Here is an 11551-nt window from a genome sequence, read left to right on the forward strand (position 1 = left end):
CTAGTTGTATCATGTTTTTGATCTGAGTTTGTTTTACAGAATGAAATATCTGATTGAGTGCTCATCCAAGACTGGTGATTCCATACGTTTTGCCAGGATTTGTAGTCTCCAACAATCCCAACCTAGCGAGATACTACCTAAAGACTCAAAGACACTTAAGTGTCATAACTTACAAAGCAATCTTAAGTTGTGGTACAGCATATTTAACCAATAAGCATTTTCTAATGGTTAATCTAATGTACTATATAAGTACATCCAATAATGGCTATTCGTATGAAAGAATGCACTGATAACTCTTTGTCCTCTGTAGTCCTGGCCTGTCTGGGATTTCTGTCTCCAGCCAACAGAGGGGCTCTGATGACATGTGCTGTGGTACTCTGGGTCCTACTGGGGACTCCTGCTGGCTATGTGTCTGCACGTCTTTACAAAAGTAAGTGTCCACTCTGTTATGGTTTCTTTATTTTAGTAAAGTGGGGTTATTTGAAAATTTCACAAGTAGTCTTTTGCCTGCAAGAAGGCAAAATGCCCACACACTTTATTTTAGAAAGACTTGTATGACTCCTGTCATGGAGAAAGTTAAATAATGCTCAAACATGGAGAACAAGATGTGCTATTGACAATTYGGAACTGAAACATTTTATGAAAGTTCAAGTAAAAATTGAAATTTTAATCAAGATCACTTAAACTTTAGTTGTTCTGTAAACTGAGAGCACATTGACCGCTGTCTCCTGCGTGTCACATTACTTATAGGTACATCACAGAACCCTCCTTAAATAAAACCTATCCTCTTACCAGTCAGCACAGTGCAGACTGTCATTGTTTCATATTGTCATATTGATCTCACTTTTGTCTTTTTTTTTTTTTTTTTCAGCTTTTGGAGGTGAAAAGTGGAAGACCAATGTCTTGCTGACAGCCCTCCTGTGCCCAGGGTGTGTTCACTTACTTCACTGGCTTGGCTAACACTCATAATTTAATATTTCCTCTTGTCATCCTGAAACTAATCTGTAACCTTGCACACTTGTGTTATTGTACTCATGTTCGATCTTTCCTTTTATATTCCTTTTTGTCTATTTTCTTCCCCAGGATTGTATTTGCAGACTTCTTTCTGATGAACCTGATCCTGTGGGTGGAGGGTTCRTCTGCAGCAATCCCATTTGGTACTCTGGTGGCCATTTTGGCYATGTGGTTTGGAATCTCTGTGCCCCTCACTTTTGTTGGTGCCTACTTTGGATTCAAGAAACCTGTGAGTTAGACCTCTGAAGATAACTATTGGTTGCAAAGATATATTGTTGATGCTGCTCTGTTCCTAATCAGTTTTGGATTCTTGGCAGGCAATTGAGCAACCTGTACGAACAAACCAAATCCCCCGTCAAATTCCCGAGCAGTCCTTCTTCACTAAACCTATCCCTGGTATTGTAATGGGTGGGATCCTGCCCTTTGGATGYATCTTCATCCAACTTTTCTTCATTCTTAACAGCATTTGGTAAGTCTAAAAGTGCAGTTTATCCTCACTGGTCTGCATGTCTGATTTTAAAAGCCATACAGTCCAGTAAGGAGGAATTAAAGCTCTGCACTAGTTGACTCATAGAGCTTGTTTTTTCTTTAGGTCTCATCAGATGTACTACATGTTTGGATTCCTGTTCCTGGTTTTCATTATCCTGCTCATCACCTGCTCTGAGGCCACAATTCTGCTGTGCTACTTCCACCTATGTGCAGAGGTACCCGAATGATCTGAATGGATTTTCTAAACTAGACATGTATTTAATATCAGATCCTAAATGTGATCTTTTTTTTTTCCCCTGCGCATCAAGGACTACCACTGGTGGTGGCGTTCCTTCCTGACCAGCGGCTTTACAGCAGTTTATCTGTTCATTTATGCGGAGCACTACTTCTTCTCAAAGCTGCAAATCATTGGAGCGGCCAGTACCATATTGTACTTCGGATACACTATGATTATGGTCCTCATCTTCTTCCTCTTCACTGGTAAGAAGTTCATTTAAATACAAAGGAACTTTTTAGAGGCAGTTTATTTTCATGTTTTCTTTTTTTTCTTTTACTTAATGCAAAGTTTTGTTATTAGTTTGCTTGTAGATGTAATCTTTCATTAAATATTACCCWTTGATATCCTTTTTTTAGATAGTTGCACTGTGGTCTTTATGACCAATCAGGAAGCTTTAAACAGGCAGAAAGGAGTGTGCAGTTCTTATCACTTGCACTGTTTATTCAGTTACTCAGTTCATTTGTGAAAAGAGGATTCAGGATCCTGTTCCCAGAAAGGACAACAGGAAGTTTTTTTTAATGATTATCCAATATTTACCTGCTTTGTAATGAAAGTCTTATGTTTTTTTTTATGCCTGTCCCATGATGAAGTGTAGTATGGTGTCCATCTGTCTGTCTGTGGACAACTCACAGTAGAAAAGTCAAACTGCACAGCATGGGTACCTCATGGGTCAGGATGATCCTTATTGAATACAAGGTCACATGGTCAAACTAGGTCAGGGTCACACGTGAACCCTTCAGAAAACATTGTCCGTTCTTTAACACAGCAACTGTGTAACATATGGATGTCAGACAACACGACTGCACACCTCATGGGTCAAAGATGATCTCTATTTATTTCAAGGTCAAAGGACGAGGTCACAGGTGACCTCATKCTCTAACTGCAAACATGTAAAGTAGGGTTAGATCCATTGTTTGTCGATTTACTCCCTGGACAATGGCTGTGTCCAAATTCAGGGCCTGCATCCTTCAAAGGATCTGGTCTGTCTGGGCCGGGTTCTTCATCGACCATGAAGACCATAAGGAAGTGGTTGTAAATTTGGATGGTCTAGCCTTCAGCTTTATTTCCACCCTTACCCCGGCGTATGTCCCGTCTTCTAGCAACTGTGATGGCACTGAATAGAAGATCGAAAACGGACAGAAAATAGCAAGATATTAATGTATTCTAAATTTTAAAAAGTAGTTTAGAGGTGTTGCATGAAGAACTAAGGGACCCAACATTCAAGCTTGTTTATGATGATTTCTGACAAGAAAACTATTAAAAACACGCACATAACTGTTTTAAACTACCAGTTTTTGTATCGCCAGATATTTATTTAAAACTATACCCCTGTCTCACTCAATCTCTCACTTCATCTGCCATTACAAGCAAGAAAATCCCCCAGTCAGTCCGCAATGCATTTAAAGTATAAGATGCTACTATTTTTTTTTTCTGCTAAAAATGTACAGCCAACTCATCGTGGTAATTCTGAATGTTCTCAGTACGTTATCTGTTTTTAGTAAAAAAAAAAATTGGTTTGCTCTTTTAATCCATTTGTTTGTTTTAGAACTGAGATGTACTTGACCACATGTCACAAAGATAGTGTTATGGTAATATTTATTTAACAACAGAGACAGAAATACGCTGGTCAAGAATGAAGGTACTCCGTGAGATGATCAGCTGAGTTTTATTGCAACAACAGGAAACACAGAGAACATGGCCTGTCTCCATGCCTCTCTGTCAGTCTCTCCACACTGCTCACTGTCTAACTCTGTTGTCTCGAGAGGCCTCATATATATATATTAACAAACAGCATTCTGTCGTCTTAGCAAGATTTGATACAAGGTCAATGGAAAACACAAAGATAAACAAGTGATATCTAAGAATGATTATTGTTGTTAGCARAYCTTGTTCTGACTTTAATCATTCTGTCTGCAGATGAACAGCATGTCATGAAAACCTAGGTCATTAAAGGATGTCATGAATTACTTGCTTAAACATAAAGTATTATTTCTACCACAGATAGTATGAAAAGAACATTGATACTTTTTTGTCACTTCAGTAGAAAAATGAACTTAATATTAGTTTCTTAATTTCTTCATCAGTGACTTTTTTTTGTAGAAAGGGAAAAGGGAAAAAAAGGGAAATGTAATTGGAAAGATTGAAAGAGAGATTGAACATTGATACATTTGTTAGAAGCCACACACACTGTTGTGTTTTTATATTAACTGTTTAGTGGCGCTCTTGAGCTTCCATTTGCAACCAGCCTAAATGAAATTCAGGATGTGTGCAGAAAGGATAATAAGTAATAATGATGTGCAAATACCCGCCTAGTCTGTATGTTGCACAAGAGAATTTGGCTCATCATGATGCCACATGACAACATATTTTCTGGTGTAATATTGTTGTGGAGGAAGATAAAAATGACTCTGTAGCACAGCTTGTCACCGTGCCACTGTTTGACAATGTCTTGAGACAGAGATATGAGTAGAAAGTGGATAAGATGTCAAGATTACCACCACAAAGTATTCAAGGAAGAGATGATCGCTTTCCCTCTTCACTTTTAATTTTGATCTTAATATCCTTAATCTGTGTCATTTTCCCCTAAAGCRTTTTTATTTTGGCGTCTGTTTCTGTCACCTCAACTCAACTTTGATCGCGTCTTATTTTAGGGTTTGTCTCTGCCCCATTGAGCAGTCAGATAGGATTTTATAGCCAGATGAACTGATCCAGGATTTTGGCTAATCAGGCTTATAAACACAGCAGAGCTCTGTCAGACTTTTTTTTTCATGACAAAATGAATTATTAATGCTGATATTTCTTTGCATACTTTGAGATTCCACACAAAACTATGCCAAAAAGGTCCCCTACTCTATAAAATTTACTGAATTAAGTTACGCTGGGATTTTTGCCATCTGTTTAAGTGACTCGTTTATTTTTGTTTCTCCTGATGTGCATTGGGGTTGGACTATATTGACAAAAACCTTTTTTATTACAGTTTATTGTGGCATTTAGTCAGTAATGATTAATATGACTATTTATAGATGAAAATTGCGCTTGCGTGTATTTGAGGTTGCAGCCTTGTTCCACATTATCTGACTTGCCACATCTGCCGATTTATGTTGGTGTTTCAGTGGATTAAACAAGTTTGTAGGGTTAGGGTTTGTGTGTCCTGCACTACCTTCCACTAGTGCAGTGCACACTGCCTTGCATGTTTTCGATGTTTCCCTGCTTCAACACAGCTGATTTCAGTTGATAATTGATCAACAGTTTTTTGTTGAACTGCAATCATCTGAATTAGGTGTGTAAAAGCAGGGAGACMTCTAAAACATGCAGTGCAGTGTGCCTTAAGGACCAGGGTTGAAAAACACTGCACTATTGTACTCACATGCAGTCTTCATCATACAGCACTAATTGTAGTTAGTATTCATTGAGGAATATGAATAAATTTTGCATTATATGACTTATGTGGTTTAAGTACCAACATGGAATTTTAATTCATAAATGCAGTGATATTTAATTGTTGAYAGCGGTGTGATGATAGGATAAAAACTGGTATCAGATAATATAAAGTGAAATAAATCATGATCTCTAGATGTACTTTTTCCTTATTTTAACTTAAGCTTTTAATTTTAAGACCTTTTTTAATAAATTGAATTTGAAAGGATTTATTACCTTTTTCGGTGGTTTTGTTTTTGCTGGATCGATGCGACTTATTTGTTAATTTTGTCTTCTGTTTTCAGGTACAGTTGGCTTCTTCGCCTGCTTCTGGTTTGTAAATAAAATCTACAGTGTGGTGAAAGTGGACTAGAAGACTGAAGGAAGGATGAACTTGCTGTCACAGTGCTGGGCTCCTCAGTGCTGCTGTGTAATAATAATGTGGTCTGAGTAGACCTAAACTGCATCCATCACATGTGATAGAAAAATTCCGCAGAGCAGAGCCCATCCTCTTTTTGTGCTTTAAACCTCTGTTGCTATTTTTTTTAACTATACGAGTTTGTGTTCACTGTTGACCTGTAATATTTTGACTGGCGCCTTGAAAATCAGCGGGGGAGGTTCTAATGATGAAGTTGTGACCATGAGCGACTTGTTCTCTGAAATGTTTTACTTTAATATTCTTAAGAAAGTAAAATATTTAGCATTTTATTTTTCTATTCTCTCATGGTGTAATGTTCCTTTTTTTTTCCTCTACCTGTTCTTTATGGAAACGAGTGTGTACATATATTGTATAGAGACGGAGAACGTGTGAGAATGCTAATTAAAATTTGTCACCATTATCAAGCTTTCATTTGAAATTTGTTTTTAAGTGTGAATTGGGTTATTATATATACATAGATGAAGCATTTGTTTGTATGATTATATGTACATTTCCTTGATGGCATAGAGTAGAAGGATGCACCATGTACAGGAAGTACATCTGTATTATAAAACAGTTTCAGCTTGTTGCCTAATAAAGATGAACTTCATGATGCGTTTGGCCACAAAAAAAATTGTTATTCACAACATGGTCAACCAGTTTTAAGTTGGTGAATTCTTTAACTACATTAAACACTGCTGCTGTTTGCTTCAGGCAGTGAGCCATCCAAGGTGATAACTTTACAAATAAAAATTAAATCAAAGAGAAAACTGTCATTGTCTTTGACCTTTAAGCTCATTTCCACAGTTTAACGTTTCTTTCTGGACTCTGGACAAGCCAGGGCTGGGATGTAATCGTGTTCAGAACTCTGTTACCAAAATTTCACTGGAGTTACATGGGTCAGTCTGATTCAAGATGGCCACCACAGCCAAATCCAATAAGAGCAAAACACAGTTTTGGAGATATTGACCTAAAATTTGGTTTGTTAGCAATTGAAACAGAACATTCTAAATTGTTCAGTTTTTGTTTAATGTTAGAATAGACTGTATCTGCCTGTAAAATATCTTAAGTACTATTGAATATTTAACTGCAACTTTTAGGAAATAATCATTGAAGATAGAAATTATTAGATGTTTTTGGAGATAATGACCTAAAATTAGGTGAGAATCATTAACAAAACATACATTTTTGAACTGCTATAACAGATTTTTACAGATACTAAGCTAAAATCTGACGCGGTTGTGTCATTAACAACCCATAGCCTACTGTCACATCTCTCAATATGCACAAAATTATTTTCAAATTTTGACCAGAATGGCTACAACTTTGTCAACATAAAATTATTTTAATTTTAAACTCAAACTAAAGGGCAGTAGATCAAATGTATTCCTTCAAAAAAAAAGTACATTTTTAAATTAAACCTCAAATATAAGGTGCTCTATTTGAACTTGTGTGAGTTGAGCAATTTTCTTACTAAACAGATTAAACCGCAGATCCATTTCATTAAACAGATGATTTATTATTAAAACTGAAAATTGTACAAATGCACAAAATGTTCACAAAAATGTTTTTTTAGGACACGTTTCATTTTCTTTGCAGAAATACATACTGTTCTCTAGTCTGACAAGCTTGATTGTCAACTAAATTGTGTTAATTTCTCCATGGACCTGCTGAATAAACTGAATGTTTACACTAAAGCAGGTCTGATAACCTGTAAAGTATTTTGCAGAAAACTATCACAGTATATTAAGAAAAGAAATACACCAAAATCACCTACAGACTCCGTCAGCTAAGCCTTTTTCTTTTTTTTTATACCAAAATGTACAAAAACAACAAAACAAAGGATAAGCACTTTTTTAAATGCACCCAAAACATGCTTTTTAASTCATTGAACAGAATTACTCTGAGATGAGTTATTACAAGCATAATGCATTTCTTTTCTCTAGGACCATTTTTTTTCCAAATTAAAATGAATGTATTATGAGGTATTTTTACACGTCTACATGTGTTCAGTGGAATGTAAGAAATCAGTTACATAAGCTCTTCTGGCATGCAGCCTACTTTAAATAACTGGTGCACAGAGTTCGCTGTATTTTTATCACACTTTGCTCTTGATACTGTAGTGTTAAAAAAACTGTGCGTCTTCAGAGAAAAGCTGTTGTTACAAAGGCAGTAAATACCAAATATGGCACACTGAAGTAAGAGGTAAAAATTTCCCTTTCGTTAGAGAAAACCAAAATGATGTATACATTTCACCATCCTGTCAGCAGGAGGGAGAACATTTATTGTGTTCTATATCTAACAGGCACAAATTGATTGTTTCTTTTTTAAAGGCGCTTCAAGACTAAAATGTTACTGTGACAGGAAAAATGTCATAAATTCAAAATGTTTAAGGAAGTGGGATGGGCACTACATTTTTTTCTACAAACAATACCCTGAGTTTAAAAGCTGAAAATAAAGCTCATTGCACTGAAGCAGTGGTTCCCAAACACCTTTTGGTTTTTTAACYCACAAGAAATGTTGCACTCAAACTCTGATTTCTGCAAATCTGAAGGGGGTCAAATCAAGCAAAATCTACTCTTTTAAATAAATTTTGTTGTGTAAAATTGGAATTTAGTCTCTCTGCTCATATCTTTATATTCTGTTTGGGTCATATTTTTCAACCTGTTCAGTTTTCATTTTCTTTGACGTTTTCCGAAAGGTTAATCACAGAATTTGTGACAGAATTGCTAAATAAGTTCTACTTACCAACTACAATTTGGTCGTCTAAGTTCATTCTCCTCTGGCTCCAACATGTAAGGCTGGATGGATGAGTCTTCCCTTACTGACATCTTTTATTTTGTAAATAAAAGGTTTCTACGCTGCTATCAAACTAGAATGGACCGCTCTAGAAGCTGGAGGGGGGCTGGGAGTAAAGCACCTTGTTAGAAACAGCATCAAAACGAGCTGATCTGACACACCACAGAAAAGGGGTGATAGAGGGGCTTGTGGAGTTACAATAAGGAGGAATTCAGAGCAAAGCATTGCAGTTCCACTTTATATAGACCCCATCTGAATGATTTAAATGTAAAAAAGGATTTAAACGCATGTTTTTCAAGACCCCCTCAATTAGCATTTCATRTTCCAGAGTGGGGTCATCACTCCAACTTTAAGAACCACTGTACTAAAGGATACCCTGTGACATCTACCACGCATGAAACAAACATAGTATGAYATAGACTGAAAAGTACAATTATCAAGTGTTTTAAAAGCCCATTGTAAATAACAAATACAATATTTTGTGATATTTTAATAGTAATGATAGGATTGCAAAGAAAACCATACTGCACATCTCCTAAAAATGTATGTTTAAAAATATATGTGCTTATCTCTTRCAGATACTTCTGGTGAATATTATTGATGTAAGGTTTTTTTTCAAAGATATATTCGACTTAAGACAAACCAGCATGAGCTTATTACATCGATGATCAAATACTGGTCCTAATATTAAGAAGGTCTTTATGAAAAAAAAGCATTGTGACAAACTTTCCATGTCAGAGCAGATATACTGTCTGACGATTCCTCCAGCTGCTCATGATGAGCTTTGCTTGCTGTGAAGAAGCTCTTTTTCTGAGCCAACGCTAGAAGAGGTGGTGTCTTTCCGGCCGTCTCTTGACTTCCTCTCACACGTTGGAGAGGAGGAGGTTGTGCACTCCTCCCAGGTCTGCAGAGGGAAGACCCGGGCGGTCAGACTGGGCAGGTGAGGGTGAGCGCCGGCTCGACCCTCCGTCGTGGTGAAGCAGCTCTCCACGGCCGAGCTCTGGCGGGGACGACCCTGCTTGCAGAGCATCCCGTAGAGCAAAGCCACGAATTCCTTCCTCACGCTGCGATGCATGTATCCGTAAATGTATGGGTGCAGGCAGCACTGTAAGAAGAAGAGGACAAGGGCGAGGGAGGACAACCAAGGGGGCACAGCTGCTCTGTGACTAATAGACACAGTGTTCAGAATGCTGTAAGGACCCATGCTGAAGATATACGAAGCCATGATCACGAAAACAACACGGGCTGCCTTGCAGTGGTAGTGGAAACGTCTGTGTTTGACTCGAACAGGGTGTCGCCTGGATGGATAGGGACCCTCGGGCAAACTGATCTGCTGGCGCTCCTGCGGACTGACAGGCCCCTGGAAGTCCTGCGGGTTGGGCTGGGAGTAGGATTGTGTCTGAATGGGATGCACTAGAGCATTCTGCCTCCGGGCTGCTCTGAACACCATCCAGTAACATCCGAGCATGACGAGMACGGGCAGCCAGAAGGAAAAGGTGGACACCACGGCGGAGTAGGACAAACTGGAGGACCACACGACTGTGCAGACCCTCTGACGGCGGTCAAAGTCAATCACTCCCCAGCCATAAAGCGGAGGCGTGCTCTGCAGGAAACCCAGCACCCAGGTGAAGACTATCAGGTTGGTGCCCAGGTGGGGAGTCATTCTGGTTGGATAGGACAGAGGGTGGATGATGGCCAGGTAGCGATCCACTGAGACGACGATGATGGTGTTGACCCCGACGAATGCRAAGAGGTGCATGGGCACCACCAGAGCCTGGCACAGTCGAGCATCCAGGGGCCACACACCGGGCACGGCAGCTGCTATGGCAAAGGGCATGACTAACACGGTCTGGAGAAGGTCGGCCAAGAGGAGGTTGAGGACAAACCGGTTGGCGACGTGGAGGAGCTGAGGCTTCCTTTGGAACACCAGCAGCACGACCACGTTCCCAAACAGGGACAGGCACACAATCAGGGATATTAGCGCCACCTTCACCACGCTGTCCGCAGTGGAGGACCAGTCCGGGTCCAGATTAGAGCTGTGCTCCAGAGGAACACCAGTGACATTTGTGCCCATACCAGGTGCCTGCGAATTTGACATTGTAGAACCCAGCAGGGCGTCGACACAAAGTCAGGTTAGTCCCATTTTGATGAGGAGAGAAAGCCCACCCATTTGCTTTTCAATCTGCTGTATTCCTCTGTCACCGGATTCCAGGTGCAAAAGCTCAACATCTGGCATCGGCTTTTAAAAACACTTCATCCAACCTGACACACCATCCGTAACATGCGAAATTTAATCCACCAGAAGCTGAAACCATTTCGCTGTTCATGGTGATCAGTAATTAATCCCTGAAGGCTTCACCCAGCGAGCAGGCCCTCTCTGTGCGCAGCCGACATCCACAGGATGGAGGGGTGGAGGAGGCGGGGGTGAGAGAAAATGAATTTGGCGACAGCAGGCGCCACCGCTCGAGCCGCCGGCGTCGACAAAATMTCGCGGACTCGTTTTTAGCTGTAATCGTTGCTCTAATACCTGCAGATGATCAGCGAGGCGATCATTTGGCTGATGATGGAGCTCCCTCCTCGGCGCTCKCTGAGCTCCATGTCGGCGGCGGCTCAGCCGAGGCTGCGTGTCTTCACCCAGCGGGGGTCTCCCATCATCACCATCATCATCATCAGCAGCAGCATCTTCTCCGCCGCTGCTCTTTTCCCGGATTTCGGTGCGGATCAAGCCTTTATTATTTTATCAGCTTTGATTCCTCGTCGACACCGTTAGAAAACCATCTCCGAGGTGTCAAGTAAAAAGGAGGTGGGGGTGGGGGGACACCTGTACAAAAATCTCTCCCTCGCAGCTGGAGCTTGTCATCGACCTCCCTCCCTCCTCCTCCTCCTTTCCCTCCTCATCCACCTCCACCCCCTCTTGTTGTTATGAGAGTTTCACCCTCGCGCTTGACATATTTTTTGTCTGCATGGTGTTAAAACAAGCACCAACTCTGTTAAATATGCCCGTTAACAATTAAAACTAATAACAAGACCATTAAGAAGGAAATAGATGCATTTTGTTATGCATTAATTCAAAGAATGCATATTGCCCGCCACCTTTAGAGCCAAAGTTTTATACAGAGATTGAGTTTTGTTAAGTA

General features: G+C 39.9%; 2 protein-coding genes across 2 annotated transcripts in view; one reads left to right on the top strand and one right to left on the bottom strand.

The window, feature by feature from the left end:
- The window catches only part of tm9sf5 (transmembrane 9 superfamily protein member 5), a 19310-nt gene extending 13032 nt beyond the window's left edge, over nt 1-6278 (top strand). The window contains exons 12-18 of the mRNA XM_014004766.1: nt 311-430; nt 872-929; nt 1084-1243; nt 1332-1483; nt 1607-1718; nt 1812-1983; nt 5503-6278. Of these exons, the coding sequence (XP_013860220.1) occupies nt 311-430; nt 872-929; nt 1084-1243; nt 1332-1483; nt 1607-1718; nt 1812-1983; nt 5503-5570 (842 nt within the window). The 3' untranslated portion in view covers nt 5571-6278. The remainder of the gene's footprint in view (nt 1-310; nt 431-871; nt 930-1083; nt 1244-1331; nt 1484-1606; nt 1719-1811; nt 1984-5502) is intronic.
- Nucleotides 6279-8462: 2184 nt separating this feature from the next.
- gpr101 (G protein-coupled receptor 101) lies at nt 8463-11357 on the bottom strand. Its single transcript, XM_014004777.1, has one exon. It carries the CDS (start codon nt 10510-10512, stop codon nt 9187-9189), a length of 1326 nt encoding a protein of 441 aa, XP_013860231.1. The 5' UTR covers nt 10513-11357; the 3' UTR covers nt 8463-9186.
- Between the last annotated feature and the right edge of the window lie 194 nt (nt 11358-11551).

This window comes from Austrofundulus limnaeus, unplaced genomic scaffold (assembly GCF_001266775.1).
Source record: "Austrofundulus limnaeus strain Quisiro unplaced genomic scaffold, Austrofundulus_limnaeus-1.0 Scaffold1, whole genome shotgun sequence".
NCBI classification, from domain to species: Eukaryota; Metazoa; Chordata; class Actinopteri; order Cyprinodontiformes; family Rivulidae; genus Austrofundulus; species Austrofundulus limnaeus.